The 19,136-nt window shown below is 39.2% G+C and overlaps 1 protein-coding gene across 1 annotated transcript; it reads left to right on the top strand.

Moving 5' to 3' along the window:
* Positions 1–3,138: 3,138 nt before the first annotated feature.
* On the top strand, positions 3,139–3,561 carry LOC145252324 (uncharacterized). The gene has a single exon (XM_080111735.1). It carries the CDS (start codon positions 3,139–3,141, stop codon positions 3,559–3,561), a length of 423 nt encoding a protein of 140 aa, XP_079967861.1.
* The last annotated feature ends 15,575 nt before the right edge of the window (positions 3,562–19,136 follow it).

Raw genomic sequence — 19,136 nt, 5'->3', positions numbered from 1 at the left:
TCTACGTATTAAAAATAAAATTAAATGAAACCTGAAGCATTTGTTATAAGTTGTAATATTGAATTAAATATGTTTTTTATTTTAAAAAATGACTGCTCTGTTTTAAGTCATGAAAACGTTAAAGTTTGTATATATATATATATATATATATATATATATATATATATATATATATATATATATATATATATATATTATTGTGAATGTGGATTATCTCGTCTTTGATAATCCAAGTTATAAAAGCTGTACATTTCCGCTTGTCAAGTAGACGAGTAGTGAAATTCTTAATTGAATAAAAGTTAACTAGACAGAATCTCTTGTCCTGTTTTCATTACCATTTATTCAATTAAGAATGGAACAATTTATGCGACCGGAGCGATATACAACAGATTCAGAAAACGATTCAGCCGACAAGTGCTAGAAACATTGGCGGGAGACATTTACAAATTCCATCGAGGTTCTACATTCAGAAAAAACGGGACCTGCCATCAATAAGTGTGCACTCCTAACCAACTACCTGTCTCACACAGTCAACGAAGATAACTCGGATTGCGTTACCCACAAAGAAGCAATCGATGTACTGAACGCTACATACATAAAGCTCAAATATGATATTTCCTAGACACCTACTTTCTGCTCGAAGACAAGAATCGGGCGAAACATTGGACCATTTTCTTAAGAACCTTCGGACACTGGGCAAAGATTGCAACTTCTGTCCAATGACGGCGATAAAGTCTCAAGAGCAACACATTTTGGACGCCTCCTTTTACGACATACGTAATGCTCAGGTAAGACAACGTATTCTTGAGAATAATACCCTTACAGAACAGCTTACAAGCAAGCCTACACATTCAAATGTGCTATACAGCAGGTTAGTTCTTATTTACAACCGGACACCGTGGGCGCCGCGCTAAACCCACGTATTTTTACTACCCTTCCCACATGACGATAGTCCGTGGAAGCTCGAGAACAATCGGTCACTGCTGCTTTAAAAAGGAACACCTGCTATTTTTACGGCTATCTAAACACCTACAAGTTTCATGCCCTGCCAGAGATATTCGTTGTCATAAATATGGAAAACTTGATCATTTTTCAAAGGTATGCAAGTCTTCTAAAACCCTATACAAAGCCATTCATCAAAATCATCACCTCCCCTGACTGCCTTTCAAAAACTATTGTAAAAGTGAAAATTAACGGGAGATCTACGAATGCTCCGCTCGATATCTAGATCTCAGAAAATGTTTATCAAAGAAAGCTTGGTAAAAACCAACAAATTGTATTTTGTTCCCTCCACCAGCAGAATAATAATGGCAAACGCGCCATTGTCTTCACAAGTAAATGGTTGTTGTTTGGTGGACTTACTTTTTAATAACGTCTCCTATAAAACCACTAAATTATCTGTAATGAAAACCTTTTGTTGCGAAATAATACTGGGACACGATTTTTTGCAGTACCATTCACAAATTGAGATTCCGTTTGGAGGTTCAATGCCCGCATTGAAAATTTTGTGAATTGGCGACAGAAAAAATCCAGTACCCGTCACTTTTTGAAACCTAACCGAAAATTGAAAACCCATAGCAGTGAGAAGCAGACATTTTTCTTATAATAATAAAAAATTCATTGCCTCTGAGATAAAAAGACTACCCGAGGAAGGTATAACTGAACCTAGCAAATCACCCTGGAGTGCCCAGGTAATTATAACCACTTCTGACAATCATAAAAAAAGGAATGGTTATAGATTACCCCCAAACCATAAATAGATTTACTCTTTTGGACGCCTTCCCACTAGACAGGATAGATGAAATGATAGGCAAAATAGCGAAACTAGCTAAATATCGTATGTTTAGCACCCTGGACTTGAAAAGCGCGTACTCTCATATCGGCATTAGATCTAAACAACAAGCTCTACACAGCTTTCGAGGCGAACAGTTGACTATATCAATTTTGCAGGATTCCTTTTGGCGTTACGAATGGTGTAGCCAGTTTCCAAAGGATAATCGACCAAATCATAACGGATGAGTAGCTGGAAATCATATTTGCATACATTGACAACGTCACAGTATGTGGCCATAATAAAAAGGAATACGACAAAAATCTCAGACGGTTCATGTCCGCCGTCGACAAATACAACCTTACCCTAAACGACAACAAATGCTTGTTTGGATTGGATAAAATAAACCTACTAGAGTATAACATAAGCAAAAGTTTTATGGCATCAGACGCAGATCGATTGAAACCTTTACTCCAAATGCATGTCCCTCACAATTGGCCGTCCCTTCGACGTGCTATGGGAATGTTTGCTTACTACTCCCAATTGATTGCATCGTCCTCAGAAAAGATATATCCATTAACACAAGTAGATACATTTTCTCTGTCCCATCAATCCGTTGAGGCATTCGACAGACTGAAAAAGGATATTGCGAAATCAGCAATTACAACAATAAACCAAAATATTTCTCTGGTTGTGCGCAGACTGTGCTATTACAGCTTCTTTGAGACAAGTTAGCCTTTTTTTTTCCAAGAACGTCGACATCCTGCAATTGAAAAGAAAGCCTACGATACAATCGAGGCATTAAGAAAATGGCGACACTACCTGATCGGACGCCACATTAAACTTATTTCTGAATAAAAAATCAGTTGCTTTTATGTTCAGCTTTTAGACTACAAGCAAAAGAAAAAAAAAAGAATGAGAAAAAAACGTGAAGAATTGAACTTGCTTTTCCTTCGACGTCCGCTACCGACTCAGCAAGGAGACTTAACAGCTGATGCACTGCCAAAAGTATGCCGTACGGCATCAAACGGGGACGAACTCATAACGCTACATAACAATCTCTGTCATCCGGGCATTACTTGAATGGTTCATGCTGTGAGGTATAGAAATTTGCCCTTCTCAGTGGAGAAGGTAAAAGAATTACAAATTCCTGTCGAACGTGCTTTTTAATAAAAGCAAAAAAATCGTTTGAAAGACTCAAATTTGGTTTTAAAAACCATTACCAAGCAAAACAAGGAACAAATATACATTAACTGTTGTCTACGAATATTCACAGTTTCCTTTTGCCATCCTTTGCTTAGACACATCGTCTACTGCTCACTATTCGCTGTCTTTGAAGTCCCTGCCTATATAAATTCGGACCTTTCATGTCAGAGCAGCTTCGACAATTTCTACAGGAACAAAGAGTAGCTATAAGTCGTACGATTCCCTACAACCCTAAAGGTAACAGCGAATGCGAAAGATTTAACGGCATTATTTGGAAGATCGTTCAATTGGCTGCATCAAACAACGGATGTTCGATTGATAATTGGGAAAATCCCTTTCCTGCCGCATTATACGCCATACGATCCCTATTGTATACCGCCATGAATGCCACCCCAAACGAAAGGTTTTTACCTTTTCAACAACGGAGTTCGACCGGAGCTTCGCTTCCATCTTGTCTCTTTCGATCCGGTACTGTGTTTCTGAGACGCCATGCCCGTTACACCAAGAACGATTCCTTTGGTGGACGAGGTAGAGCTCATAGAGGTGAATCCCTAGTACGCTCTAGTACGACATGCAGATGTTAGAGAGTCTAATTTGTCTTTCAGGGACTTAGCATCTGCCGGAGGCGTACCAGGACTGTAGGCAGCTCCTGAGGACAGACAAACTTCTCCTTACACTGAAGTCCCTCCGGAAGATCATGGCACTAAAATTGCTCCTGATACGTCGTCTAATGACACTAGCTCCATTGGGGCTTCGTAAGACACTTCATATGGGCGACCACCTGAATTCCTAACAGATGAAGGGTTAGCACCGAAAAAATGTGTCCATCCAGATGCTCCTCTGAGAAGACATTTTGGAGCGAGGTATTTTAGAGACCGCAGAGAGGCTCGCAGTGAAGAGCCTCCCTGTTTGAGTACTGCGACCACAAATCATGGACTGCCGAGGCGGTCAATATGAGCTCAAAGGATACCTGCACATTTAAGGGACTTTCTTTCCTATCAGTGAGAAATTTGATGGGGAAGAATGTTGTGAAAATGGATTATTTCCTCTTTGATATTCCAAGCTATAAAAGCTGTACATTTCCACTTGTCAAGTAGACGAGTAGTGAGATTCTTAATTGAATAAAAGATTACTAGACGGAATCTCTTGTTCTGTTTTCATCACACACACACACACACACATCATCGGCGGTCACTCGTGTCCGAGTAAGACTGTCCTCCGTTGTGGCTTCTGTGGGTCCTCAGGTGAGCATAGAGCCCAATCCTAGACCCAATTTGTCTTGTGCAATTTGGGCAGATAAAGGTAGTGGTGGTGGGGTGGGGTTGGGTGTGTCTGGTTGATAATCTGTCCTTTCTGTGCTTGCGTTTATCCTCAGCAGCTTGATTTAGGTCACTACTATAAAGCGCAGCACCTTCGTGGACAGCGTTCCTCCATGCCAACCTGCTCCCAGCCACGTCCTCCCATGTCTCAAGGTCCATGTGAAACCGCTTTAGATTTGCTTTGATGTTGTCCTTATACCTCATCTTTTGGCTACCATGGGCACGCTTTCCCTCAACAAGCCGAGAGTAGAAAATCTGTTTTGGGAGGCGGAGATCCGGCATTCGGACAAGATGACCAGTCCATCTGAGCTGGCGTTGAGCAACAGTAGCGGTGATAGTGGAAATGTCAGCCTCACTCAGGACGCTGGTGTTGGTGCGTCAGTCCTTCCAACTAATTCTGAGGATTTTTCGGAGGCATCTTTGGTGGTACGTCTCCAGGGTTTTTACGTGCCTCCTGTATGGTCCAGGTCTCCGATCCATAGAGAAGAGTGGGCAGCAAGACAGCTTTATATACCATGATTTTGGTCTTTGCCAGAAGGTCACGGTTCTCAAATACTCTCTTCCTTAGCCTTGAGAAGGCCCCACTGGCACAGCTGAGACGGTGTTGTATTTCATCATCTATGTTGGCTTTTGATGATAGGATGCTGCCTAGGTATGGGAAGTGGTTCACATTTTCCAGTCTAGCGTTGTCGATGGAGATGTTTGGGGTGAGACTGGAGTACTGTTTGGTGGTGATTGATGGAGGATTTGTTTTTTTTATATTAATTGTTAGTCCTAGCTGTTTGTACGCCCTCGTGAAGGCAACCAGTGTACACTGTAGGTCCTCTTCTGAGAGGGCTACAAGGGCGTTATCGTCTGCATACTGTAGCTCCATAATGGATATGGTGTTCGTTCGACCTTTGGCCCTAAATCTGTTGATGTTAAAAAGTCGCCCGTCAGTTCTGTACATAATCCGAACTCCATGGGGAAGATGTTTGTCCGTGAGATGGAGGATAGCAGTAATGGAGATGGAGAACAGGGTTGGGGCAATGACACATCCCTGTTTCACTCTCGTGTCAACCCTGAAGGGTTCTGTTTCATCTCCACTACTACTGAGGACTGTAGCTGACATATTGTCATGTAGCAGTCTCAGTACCCGAATGTACCTCTCTGGGCATCCAAACCTTGCAAGAACCAGCCAAAGGGCTTGACGGTTCACAGAGTCAAAGGCTTTAGTAAGGTCTATAAAAGCCATGTATAATGGTAAATTTTGCTCCCTGCACTTTTCTTGGAGTTGACGAGCAGTGAAGATCATGTCCATCGTGCCTCTATTTGGTCGAAAGCCACTTTGGGACTCGGGAAGGATGGTTTCTGCAAGGGGTGTAAGCCTGTTGGCCAAAACCCGAGCTAGGGCTTTCCCTGTGGTAGAGAGGAGAGAAATGCCCCGGTAGTTCCCACAGTTTGCCTTGTCTCCCTTCTTAAAGATGGAGACAACTAGGGCATCTCTAAGTTGTGCAGGGATTTTCTCTTGTTCCCATATTTTGAGCAGCAGGGCATGGATGTGTCTGAGAAGATCAGGCCCGCCTTTCTTCAGGATTTCTGCTGGGATGCCGTCAGAACCAGCCGCCTTATTGTTTTTCATCTTCCTAATTGCATCCCGCACCTCTTCCAGACTGGGTGGTTCTCCCATGCTCTCAATTATGGGCTGTTGGGGGAGTTTTTCAAGGGCCTCCATCTCTGGAGTGGTGTCCCTGTTCAGAAGATCCTCGTAATGCTCTTTCCATCTATTTGTTATATTTCTCCCTTTCCTTTCAGCACACACACACACACACACACACAAGAGAGAGAGAGAGAGAGAGAGAGAGAGAGAGAGCGAGAAAGAAAGAGACAGAGGGGAGAATACATCGATACACTGATTTTTGTTAATCCAGCTTCCTCCAAAGTCACTCCTATCTGTATAGTCACATTAACACAACACTCTGCAGAGGGATCTAATATCACAGGCAATACAGGAAATCCTAATCTTAAGAAAATATGAACAAATGTACGATCGAGTACAATAATGTATTTCGCTTTGCTTTCACGCCAGTAACTGTAAAAAATACTTTAAACACTTGCCATATGAATTTGAAAATAGACATTTTGAAACTACATAAGCCGCGGTACTTGAGTATGTATATTTCATGTTGATTAAACGTGATACAATAATATTGTAGTACTTGTTTTCGCTCTGGACGACCATAAAAAGTAAATATATCACAAACATGCCAATAAATAGATAAAACGACTTTTTACTTCATATTATTTATAACTTTAAAATCTTAAAACTACTGTTACATTTATTCTCCTGGGGTTTCTATTCACCAATCTAGTTGTTGAGGATCTAATTAATTGTTTTATTTCTTTATAACTGGTAAATATTCAGAAAATAACACTGAAACTATGTCAAACACTCGACTACTGATTATTTTTTTCGTTTATTTACTTTTTATGTCTATTAGATTCAAGCATTTTAAAAGGTATTTAAAGATAATTTATACTTAGTTTCATTATTCTATTTGGTCTAGGAGACGCACAGAAAACGTCAGGTGACCCCGGTAGTTACAACTAAATATCAACTAAAAATCATGTAAGCTTTTTAAAGAAATAAAACATAATTTTCTGAAACGGCAAAATAAAAAATGTTTACTTTCTTGTTTTAAAAAATATAATATGATTAAGAAACCAGTTATGTTTTTTTTTGAGCTCATGCAATGCTCCTAACTTCTACAGCTTAGAACAAGATTCGTACAGCTACTGAACTCTTATGACCTGCTCCTGCATTTAGAGGATAATAAACTGGTTTATGTGTTCAGAACAGGACCGACATGTTTCTTTTATAATGTTGTATTCGAAATATAATTGCAAGCATCCTTATGGCAAGCAGAATTTTATTAGATATAATTTTCATTAGAAAAAAAGGAAATCATATAACTTATCTTCATCGCATTAAAATGATATTCAGGATATAAATACTCAAACATTATTTACATGTACTAGACTTGGATTTACAACCTCCGTTACTGAAAATATATATATGTACATGCATATATATATATATATATATATATATATATATATATATATATATATATATATATGTGTGTGTGTGTGTGTGTGTATATATATATATGTATATATATCTATATATGTTATATATCTATATATGTATATATATTTATATATATGTAGATATGTATAGATATGTATATGTATGTATATATGTGTGTATATATGCATATAGATATATGAGTGTGTGTGTATGTGTGTGCGTGTTTAAAAGAAATAAAGTTTCTGAGAAAAATTAAATGGTAGGTGTATGGAATGCGATGAAAAATAATGACAAAAAGTAGTTAAACAGAGAAACATTTTAAAGTGTTTATTGGCTCAGATATTTCGACTTCATTTCTCAACTCTTAATTATGACTAAGATTTATCCCGTTCATGTTTGTTTGCATTCCTAGGATGAAAACCAAAAATCATCGTAAATGACCAACTGGATTGGCACGTAAATAGAGGCTGCTTTAGAGCACGTTTTGCACTCTCTGCTCTTTTTCGATTTCGTTAGCAACCTGTCAGTAGGAAAAAAAAACTTCACGTTCCGTGTTTTGAATACTCCATCAGTTTCTATGGATGCTTTTTGGAGGTTTTATAAGTTTAATCATTTTAAACGTTAAACGTTATATTCATTACTTTATCGTCGTAAAAGATTACTTAAAAGGAAGGCATATTACGGTAGAAGCATACTGTAATTTGAATGGAAAAAATTGATTTAATAGAGTTAATTTTGATTGCATACAAAAAGCAGGAAACCATCACTGGTAATCACTACTTGCAGTTCTTTGAACGATAAATATGATTCTGAATATGCTGATATTTGCATGTGAGGACATGAATTTTATGTGTTTACATCCTTTCGAGAATTCTGACGAGAGGGATTTGTTTGTTGTCGTAAACTACCAACACTGTTGTTTAGTATAACATAATTTTAAAACAACTATGATCTGGTATACGTATAAAAAACGCATTATTTCATGGTATGATTAGTCTTAATGTATATATATATATATATATATATATATATATATATATATAGTGGACACAAGAAAAAAAATATATGCGTAATAAATTGCGAACAGACGGGCTTACCTGACAAACGCTCGAGGTGTGCACTCTGCAAAGCGGGCACGTCCAAAGAAAAATGGCAAGATGGCGGCGGCTGGTTAATATTGCCAAGTAATCACGCAAAATCTCGTGTTCTCTCGCACACACGAGAGTTCAGCTTAGCATAAAAACGGGTCACTGTGAGCAAGAAGGGAGAAGGAAAAACGTAGTCAAGACAAAGACGACGCTTCTGACGACTGAGAAGAAAAAAGAAGAAAAAGAGCAAAAAGTAGAAGAGGAAGAAGAGAACGATACATGAGAAGACGGTGTGTTTGCGGTTTTGAGTAAATCGAAACAGACAGAAAAAAACTCTGATTACAAGCTATCTCGGCTTTGGTATGGAGAAATTTGACATCAGATTAATTCCGGAATTCGATGGCTCCCCCACTGGTCCGTCGGTGGTCGAATGGCTGGAAAAGGCTGAGCGCGTTTGCCGGTTGTGCAAGATTAAAGACCCAGCTATGGTTATCCCATTGAGACTCACTAAAGGGGCCGTGTACCAGCAGCTAGGGGAGGATCCGACCATGGAGCAGATTACACAAGCGCTATACGGGGCATTTGGTACAGACCCTTTTGTCGCCTGGAGGCAGTTTTCCGAACGCCGACTTGGGCCGGGGGAGACAGTGGATGTCTACATGGCCGACTTGAAAAAGCTTTCCACTCCCTTCGGCGGTGCAAGTGATCGCATATTGGCATGCGCCTTTTTGTCGGGACTTCCGGATGAGGCAAGTCGACTGCTGCGAGCATCGTCAAGACTCACTGAGATTGGATTGGAGGAGTTATTGGCGAGAGCACGAAACATCTTGAAAGACGATCGAGAACTAGTCTCCGCAGCTGTTGACACTCTGGACTCGCCAACGAAGGGTCTACGATGCTATACCTGTGGTGGCCCCAACCACTTTTCCAGAGACTGCAAAAGCGGTACAAGGCGCACCCCTAATTATGGAGCACGACAAGTAATACGGTGTCACCAATGCAATAAGCCAGGTCACATAGCGCGGAATTGTCCGGGAAACGGGCAAGGGGAGGACGCCGCAGCGCTAGCACCCTCCACAACGCGGCATTGAACAAAGCGCTGCCTGCAGTAACAGTTCGTTGATGGATGTGAACGTTCAGCGCTGGTTGACACCGGCTGTACCCAAACCCTTCTTCGAAAGGAATATTGCGCCACATGGAAGAAACGAAGGATCCCTGTACTTACTGTCGGCAAAGGCTCATTGGTGTGTTGTGGGGTCAGCGTTGTTCATATCAGCATTGGCAATGGCTCTCCGGTTTCTGTGACGGTGTTAGTGGTCGATGGGGAGCTGCTCGGATATGGCCTTCTCCTTGGAATGGACGCTATCACACAGCTAGGCGGAATTACTGTGAACGGCGCCGGTGATGTGAGCTTCTCTCAACCAAACAAACAAATGTGTGCAGCAATCACTCTCGATGAGCCCGACTTCCATGCAGAATACGATAAGGGCACAAACACTTGGACAGCGTCCTGGAAATCGGCAGGCGACCAGCCACCAGTGTCATTGCGGAATCGACTTACAGAATATCCCCCTCCTGCGTGGCTTAGGGGGCAGTACGAGGCAGAACTTCAAGTGTGGCTGGATAATGGCTGGTTAGTTCCATACCCAGAGGATGAGCTCGGGCCCCCGCAGGGGCTAATTCCCCTGATGGCTGTCAGACAAGAGAACAAGCAGAAAGTTCGACCTGTTCTTGATTACCGGGAACTTAATGAATACGTTGACCCACACACTGCGGGGGCTGATGTCTGTGCTCATAAACTACGGGAGTGGCGGCGGCAGGGTGCGGAAGCAGCCATACTGGACTTGCGAAGAGCGTACTTGCAAATACGTGTTGAGAAATCGCTGTGGCCGTTCCAGACGGTGGTGATCAAAGGAACTCGCTATTGCTTGACCAGGCTAGGATTCGGCCTGAATGTAGCCCCTAACATCATGACAGCAATCATGCAGGCGATCCGGCGTCAAGATGAAGCGGTGCAACATGCGAAATCGTCGTATATAGACGACATTTTTGTCAATGAGAGCCTCCTGTCTGCCTAGGCGGTCAAAGAACACTTCGAGCACTTCGGATTGTCGTGCAAGGAGCCGGAGCGGCTACAGGACGGGGCGAAAGTGCTCGGACTGCAGGTGAGCGGAAGTGCAGATGGCCTTCAATGGGGAAGGAGTGGTGAAATCCCGGAAATCCCATCTACCATCACACGTCGGAGCACGTTTGCCATTTGCGGAAAATTGGTGGGTCACTTCCCTGTGTGTGGGTGGCTCCGAGTGGCTGTAGCGGCCATAAAGCGACGGGCAACTTCTATGTCAACTGGATGGGACGATGAGGTGCATGATCCTGCCCTGCGAAGCATGCTGGTGGAAGTTGTGGCCAGAGTGACCAATGATGACCCTGTACGGGGGAGCTGGTGCGTCGATGGGAGTGAATTTACAGTTTGGGTAGACGCCAGCTCACTTGCCCTTGGAATTTGCTCTGGCGGTCGACGGAAGGATAATAGAAGATGCCTGCTGGCTTCGACCGGAGAATGACGCCAAGCATATAAACCTAGCTGAACTCGATGCTACACTGAAAGGAGTCAATCTAGCGCTTCAGTGGCAGGCTAGAATCCTTCACATCATCACGGATTCCACGTGTGTGCATCGGTGAATGACCAATGCCTTGAACGGAAAAGCACGTCTGACAACGAAGGCGTCGGCCGAAATGTTGATCCGGAGGCGGCTTGCTACCCTAACCGAAACCACTAAGGAATACGACTTGGTCATAGATGTAACACTGGTGCAGTCCTGTTTGAATCAGGCGGATCGTCTGACCAGAGTGCCACGCCGTTGGCTAGACCTGCCAAAAGAAGTGAACGAGTCAGCACCTGTAAATTGCGCTGCAGTGGGACATAGACTCAGCCCGGAGCATATTAATGATGTCCATTGCCAAAGCGGGCACCCCGGTGTAAACCGAACGCTTTACTTCGCCAGATTGGTTGACCCCTCTGTGTCTCGGAGGGCTGTGAAATCTGTTGTGGGAAGCTGCAACACCTGCCGATCGATCGACCCAGCACCTGTCCGGTGGAAGAAGGAAATACTCAGTGTGAAGCGTAATTGGGATAGGATTGCGATGGACATAACGCACTACAACGGGAGGCATTTTTTGACGCTTATCGACTGTGGACCATCTAGGTTTTCATTGTGGCGGCCCCTTCGCCGGCAGGACGCGGCTGCCATTATCCATGAGTTGGAAGGTGTGTTCCTCGAGCGTGGCCCTCCTTCTGAGATACTCATCGACAATGGCCCCGCTTTTGTTAGTGAGCCGTTTAAACAGTTTGCAGATGGCTGGGGTGTCCATCTGCGTTATCGGTGTGCCCATGTTCCCAGTGGAAACGGGATTATTGAGCGCAATCACAGAACTGTTAAGACAATCGTAGCGCGGAAGGGGTGTACGGTACCTGAAGCAGTCTATTGGTACAACGTCACCCCTAAGGACGATGTTTCACCCTCCACCGCGCCAGCCAACGCGCTACATACATACCGTGTCAGGGTGAGAGGTTTGGAGAGCAGCTCACTACCCGAACCGGAGCCACCACAAAAGAACATAAAAGAGGGAGATGTCGTCTGGGTTAAAAAAACCCCGAGGCCAGTGCACGACTCGCTACGGAACCGGTCATGTCACTGAAGTGATCAGCCCGCAGGCGGTGCGAGTTGATGGAGTACCTCGTCATATTAAAGATTTAACATCAGTATTCCAAACGCAGCTGCCGCTTGACGAAGATAGTGAAATTGAATCCGTGACCAGCGACCCATCATTTTGGTTCATGACGGCTTCAACGCACAGCGACACTGAGAGTGGTAGCCTTCAAAGTACTGACCCTCCTGCTGATGATAAAGACCCGGACAGTGATACTACTATGCTCAGCTTTATGTTCGCCGACCTTCGTGTCACGGAAGACAGCGCAGACGATGATGAAGCCCCGAATCCCCCTCTCCGAAAAGCACTCGAAGAAAAAGGCCACCGCCTCCCTGCTCTTTCTGTGATAATGAGATCAGGGGGGAGTGTGTAATAAATTGCGAACAGACGGGCTTACCTGACAAACGCTCGAGGTGTGCACTCTGCAAAGCGGGCACGTCCAAAGAAAAATGGCAAGATGGCGGCGGCCGGTTAATATTGCCAAGTAATCACGCAAAATCTCGTGTTCTCTCGCACACACGAGAGTTCAGCTTAGCATAAAAACGGGTCACTGTGAGCAAGAAGGGAGAAGGAAAAACGTAGTCAAGACAAAGACGACGCTTCTGACGACTGAGAAGAAAAAAGAAGAAAAAGAGCAAGAAGTAGAAGAGGAAGAAGAGAACGATACATGAGAAGACGAGGTGTGTGCGGTTTTGAGTAAATCGAAACAGACAGAAAAAAAAACTCTGATTACAAAATATGATTCTGAATATGCTGATATTTGCATGTGAGGAACATGAATTTTATGTGTTTACGTCTTTTCGAGAATTCTGACGAGAGGGATTTGTTTGTTGTCGTAAACTACCAACACTGTTGTTTAGTATAACATAATTTTAAAACAACTATGATCTGGTATACGTATAAAAAACGCATTATTTCATGGTATGATTAGTCAATGTATATATATATATATGTATATATATATATATATATATAGTGGACACAAGAAAAAAATATATATATGATGTTTAAAATCTCATAATCTCTCGTTATCTCTTTTTCTGTCTCTATATACATATATATGCATGTATATATACATACATACACACACACACACACACATATATATATATATATATATATATATATATATATATATATATATATATATATATATATATAAAGTTGCGCCAAAAATACTTCGCACTTGTTATTTTTTCAAAAAACGCAAATTTAAGCTTAATTTAATGTAACTGATTAAGCAACATATACCTCGTTTGCTTCGCATTTTATTCCTATAAAAATTCCTCTAAAATATAAACTTTTAACCAAAATGTTCCACTGTTCACGTCAATTAAAAAAATGAACTTTCAATCGAGAAGGCATAAAGAAACTCCACACAATGGAACATTTTTATTTCAATGTAACTTTATAACATTAATGCGACACAAATACAACAGGAACTCAAAGTTAATATTTAGTAGCATGCCCCATTCTTCAATTTGACAGTCCACAATCTTTTGGGCATTTTTTGAATTAGTCTGCGGCAATACGTCGGTCTAAGGGCATCTGACTTGTCTTTAATTTTTGTCCAAAGTTCTTCCAAATTTGAAATTTTATCATTGGTTAGCTTTTGCTTGATATAATGCCATACGTTTTCGATAGGAGTGACGTCTGGAGATTGTGAAGGACCATCCAAACGGAATATCATGCTCTTCAAGTAACCTCCTGATATTGCAAGCTGTGTGAATGGGAGCAATGTTTTGCGTGAAGATGGGATTATCATTCAAATTCCACCTAAAGTAGGGTAGAAAATGCCCAGTCAAATATTAATGTACTTGGTCGAATTAATTCGACCTTGCAAGCGAACTATGTGCCCTAGACCCTTGGTACTAGTTCTCTCTACAGCAAAACTGAACCTTAACTATCTTGAAGCGTTGAAACTGTGCATCTAGGATTAAATTCTCGGACCTTCTTTTGACAAACGTACTGCCTACCATCACTGCCTCGCCTATTGGGCATGCTTCGTCGCTGAAAATCACTTTCGACCAAAGTGGGATGCCTTTTCCCCGGAGTATTGCTGCAATCGAATTCAAGAGATTCCCAAAAGATGACAGGCTGTCAAATTGTAGAAAGGCTATGCTACTAAATATTAACTAGTTCATTGTGTTCGTGTTGTATTTGTGTTGCATTAATGTCCTCAAGTTACATTTAAATAACAATTTTCCATTGTGCGGACTTTCTTTTTGCCTCCTCAATTTACAGTTGTTTCTATTTTAAATTGACGTGAACACTAGAATATTTCAATTAAAAGTAAAATATGAATAGGTAAAATTATAGAAGAATAAAAGGCGAATCAAATGAGGTATAGGTTGTTTAAACAGTTACATTAAATTTAGCTTAAATTTGCAGTTTTTGAAAAAATTACAAGTGCGGATTTTCTTTTTGTCGGCACTATATATATATATATATATATATGTGTGTGTGTGTGTGTGTGCGCGTGTGTGTATGTGTGTGTGTGTCTGTGAGGAAATTGTAGATTTTAATGATTGCAGATCAAACTACGTGTCAGCGTGGCTTTCATACTTTTTTGCTTAAATACTACTATTATTAATTATAGATACACACACAGATATATGTATATATATATACATATATATATATATATATATATATATATATATAAAGCTGAATGTGTATGTGTGTATGTGTGTGTGTGTGTGTGTGTGTGGTCACGAATAGACTCCTATATGGTTGACTATTTTAAAAAACTGATTACATATAATGATAGAAGATGTATCGAGACATAGGAACGGATATGTTTGATCTGGCAGAACGGTGGTTCATTAAAATTGTGGGGTCTGCATTCACGCCTGGTCCACACAATATGGAAATAAAAATTTAAAAAATTAAAAAAAAAACATTTACAAGTGTTTTTGATATAGATGTACATAAGAATACTTTGATACGTATGTTTTAACTTAAATAGGAATGGTATAATAAAATTGTGGGGTGTGCGTTCGCGCCTGGCCCCCATAGAATGGAAATAAGCACAGACTTTAATAAAGACTTTTCATATCTATTTGCATAAGTATACTTTGACAATTATGGTTTAGTTTGAAGAAATATGGTATAATAAAATTATGGGGTGTTCCTTCGCGCCTGACCTCAATAGAATGGAAATATGTCACAAAGTTTAACAAGGTTTTTTAATATAGATCCACAGAATATTGTGATAAGTCTTCAGTGTGAACAGGTATGGTATAATAAATAATTACTGGGTTTATCTATTTTATTTTTACTTTCGTCATATTTTGCTTTAGTTTTGATACCGCCAAATTCGAAGCTATCTCTTTACAACCCTTCCTTTTCATAATCTATCATACTTTCATAAATCAGAGTCCATTTTCTGTAGGCTGTTTTTGAACCCAGTTACCGACGGGTACTTTTGCTAGTATATATATATATATATATATATATATATATATATATATATATAATTTTTATTTTTTTATTACTCTACAGGCGATTCAGGGAGGAATAAATGATATACAAGTTAGAAAAGCATTTCATCCAAGGCATGGAAATTGTTAAACAAAATGTTTTTACTATAGGCTTTAAAAATATAGGTACAAGATTCAGTTTGAAATTTATTTATCTTCAAAGTGCACTTTTATAAATTTAACAAAGTAAGGTATGCAAATTTAATACCTTACTTTGTAAAATGTATAAAAGTGCACGTTGAAGATAAATAAATTTCAAATTGAATCTTGTACCGTTATTTTTAAAGCCTATAGTAAAAACATTTTGTTTAACAATTTTCATGCCTTGGATGAAATGCTTTTCTAACTTGTATCCTATCTTTTTAAGATTATATTTTATTTAATTTATTAATTTGAATTTATAAAAAGATGAATGTGATTTTGTATGTATTTATAAAAACTCTCCTACTCTCTATTTCAGATTGTATTTCTCCTCACACCACAACTCATTTTTGCAACCCCCTCTTTGTATTATTACAAGTCTGAATATCCTCTCTGTTTCAGTTTGTAATTCTTCTCACTCCACAACTCTTTTTTGCAACTCTCTCTTTGTCATACATATCTGAATAATAAGAAAATCTGAATTTTCTTTAACAAAAACTTAAAAATTACTTTTTTAGATTAATTTTTAAAAAACTTCTTTCAGAATAGAAAATCTTTACAATTTAATAAGGAACATATTTTATATAGGTTTCATCAAAAATATTCAGTGGATAACGAAAAAAATAGAGATGAATATTTAAAAAGGAATGCATAACTGGTTACGCTCAATAGTAGTCCTCGCTAGCGAAAGACTTTGTTATTGTTATTCTATTATTATTATTTAAAACTAATATCAATATAGAGAGGAAAAACAGGAAAGAAGAAAAAAAGAAAGAAAAAAGAAAATAAAAGAATAAAACATAATTATGATAAAAATCATAAAATGATTGATAATTTTGTATATAATAAAGTAGATGTAATTTTCCCTCTGGAGGAAACTGTTGTAGGATTACAACAACAGATGGCACATAGAAAATTATTATATTTACGTCATTATTCACAACGTTATCTTGCTATAGTACGCAATTACATACAGATTACTTTGTAATATAAAAATATTACTTTTATTTGGAGGAGCGCCATGATCATCATCGTCCTAACCTGCAGAGGAAGTAGCTAAAATATCACTCTCTATAATCCCGAGTCCTCTTACAAAACCATTCTACACCGAGTGCATTCATACTTTTTCTTACTTTTCTTCGTTGCCACTCTGAGATCGACGAACCCATGTCCTATCTGTGCTATTATCACCAAGATCAACTTCGCAAACGTTCAACAGGCGCCGGTGGATTTTGATCGGTTCAATTATTCTGCATAGAGGAATACAATGACACATCTTAGCTTCTGATTATGGTACATTACTCGGTCCTTATATCTTTTATTTCCTAATCCCTTTTTTATTTTAATTAATTTCCTTTCATTCGATTTTTGCTACTTTTTTTTCTTAGTCTGTAACATAGTACATAAAGTTAATCAGTTTTCCACCTCTCTTTTTAAAGCTCTTTCTTTTTTTCGTTTTTTTATTCATATTTCTGTTTCTCTTGTTAATTAAATATTTGTAAAATCTTTTATTTTCCCTAATTCATGCGTACAGCTTATAGTAAAGTTATAATTTCCCAACGTCGCTTTCTACTCTGTCTGATTATAAATTTAAAAACCTATCCAACGAATACAAGATGAGCAGAACAAAAAATAAATCCCTCAACTTATCCACTAAACTTTCATCCTTCTCCATCTTTTGTCCAGCTTCCAACGATAAGATTATTTATAGAACTAATACTTTTCCCCAAACTGAAACACTTAAAGATATACTGGCATTTAAGCTGCCCAAAATTGCAGACACTGCTATCAAACTTGCCATCTTGCTATTCGCAGAAACAGAAAAAAAAATATATATATATAATGTCTCTGTGTGTGCTCTGCCACATGCGTTCTCATGCAAATTGGGTGATCATATCTCACAGTGGAGCACGAACTGTATTGACGCCAAGGTCGAGCGAGAGTAATGCTAAGTAATCTGCTATTTTTATAGTTATTTTTGTCGATTGCAGACTAAGAGACAGCGAGAGAGAGAGAAAGAGAGAGAGAGAGAGAGAGAGAGAGAGAGAAAGAGAGAGAGCAAGAAGGAGAGCAAAAAGAAACACAAACGATATAGTCTGTGTTTTTGGTCAGATATATTTTCCTCGATGATCAGCTTCGCAGGTTGAATAGCGCGAGACCTTTTTACTTAGAGAAATAAAACGGGTTTATATAATAACTAGCGGAGAGTACCCGGCGCTTCTCGGGTGAAGAATACTGTCACAAGGACGAAAAAAACAAAACAAAACAAAGAGAGAAATGGGATCGAACTCGAAAACGCAGGTTAATTAGTCTTTCACGCTAACCATTAGGCCAAAGAGAAGAGGGAATCCGATGAGTTGATAGATCTTCGGAATATCTACGATTCAAAGTCAGCATTGTCTGGATGTAGAGGTTTCAATGCGACACAAAACCGGCCAGAGGATTAGTTGGCCAAAGATGACAACAGCTATTGAAGGTAGTAATTGAGGTGGATGTAGTTAGAGGGTTCGACATTCCTATCCTCTTACGGTTAACCTGGCGAAGGCAAGAGGATTAATTGGCCGAAACGCTGCGAAAATAATAACTAGAAGATGAGCATAATAGTCCAAAATATTAAATAAAATAAATTATACTAATTACTCATCTCCAAAATAATTCCAAGTCAATTCATTAGTTTAATTGATTCGAAAACCTTTAAAAATATTATTTTTTGTTTACATTCGACAAGAACTGGGTCAAACGCGTTTTTTTTGAAAAATTAAAAACTTAAATTCTATTAAAATTTATAGAAAAGGATTATATCAACCTGAATTTAACATAATAAACTTCAAGGGTTTATCTTTCTGGTAAAACCAAATGTTGTTAATAAATAATGCATTTTAATTGATTTAATTAAGCTTTGGAAGAAGCCGTTTTCGATCGATTGGCGGTCACTAATTTAATATATATATATATATATATATATATATATATATATATGCATATATATATTATTCGAGGGCAAATAGTTACATTTGGTCGCTACAAACAGCTATCTGTTTCAGTCAATGAAACTTCGTTAGGCGACCTTGAACCATTTGACGCCATAGAAAAAAAGAAAAGAATGCATATATATATATCTATAAAAGCAAAAATGTGTGTGGACACTAGGAACAGTTTTGATTGAGTAATCTAATAATCAAAACTCCTCATAAACAATGATATCAATCGTATTAATTTCAGTATCAAAAGAAAGACAATAATTTATTGTTAATTTTGGGGGTGTTAATTTTTTCTAAGTGAACATTTACAAAATTTAAATTATACGAAACTACCCCCAAAAGAAATTGTATGTACGAAAATTGCTCT

This window comes from Euprymna scolopes, chromosome 29, assembly GCF_053919585.1.
Source record: "Euprymna scolopes isolate OS-2025 chromosome 29, ASM5391958v1, whole genome shotgun sequence".
NCBI lineage: Eukaryota > Metazoa > Mollusca > Cephalopoda > Sepiida > Sepiolidae > Euprymna > Euprymna scolopes.
This window is presented reverse-complemented; position numbering and strand designations above follow the sequence as displayed.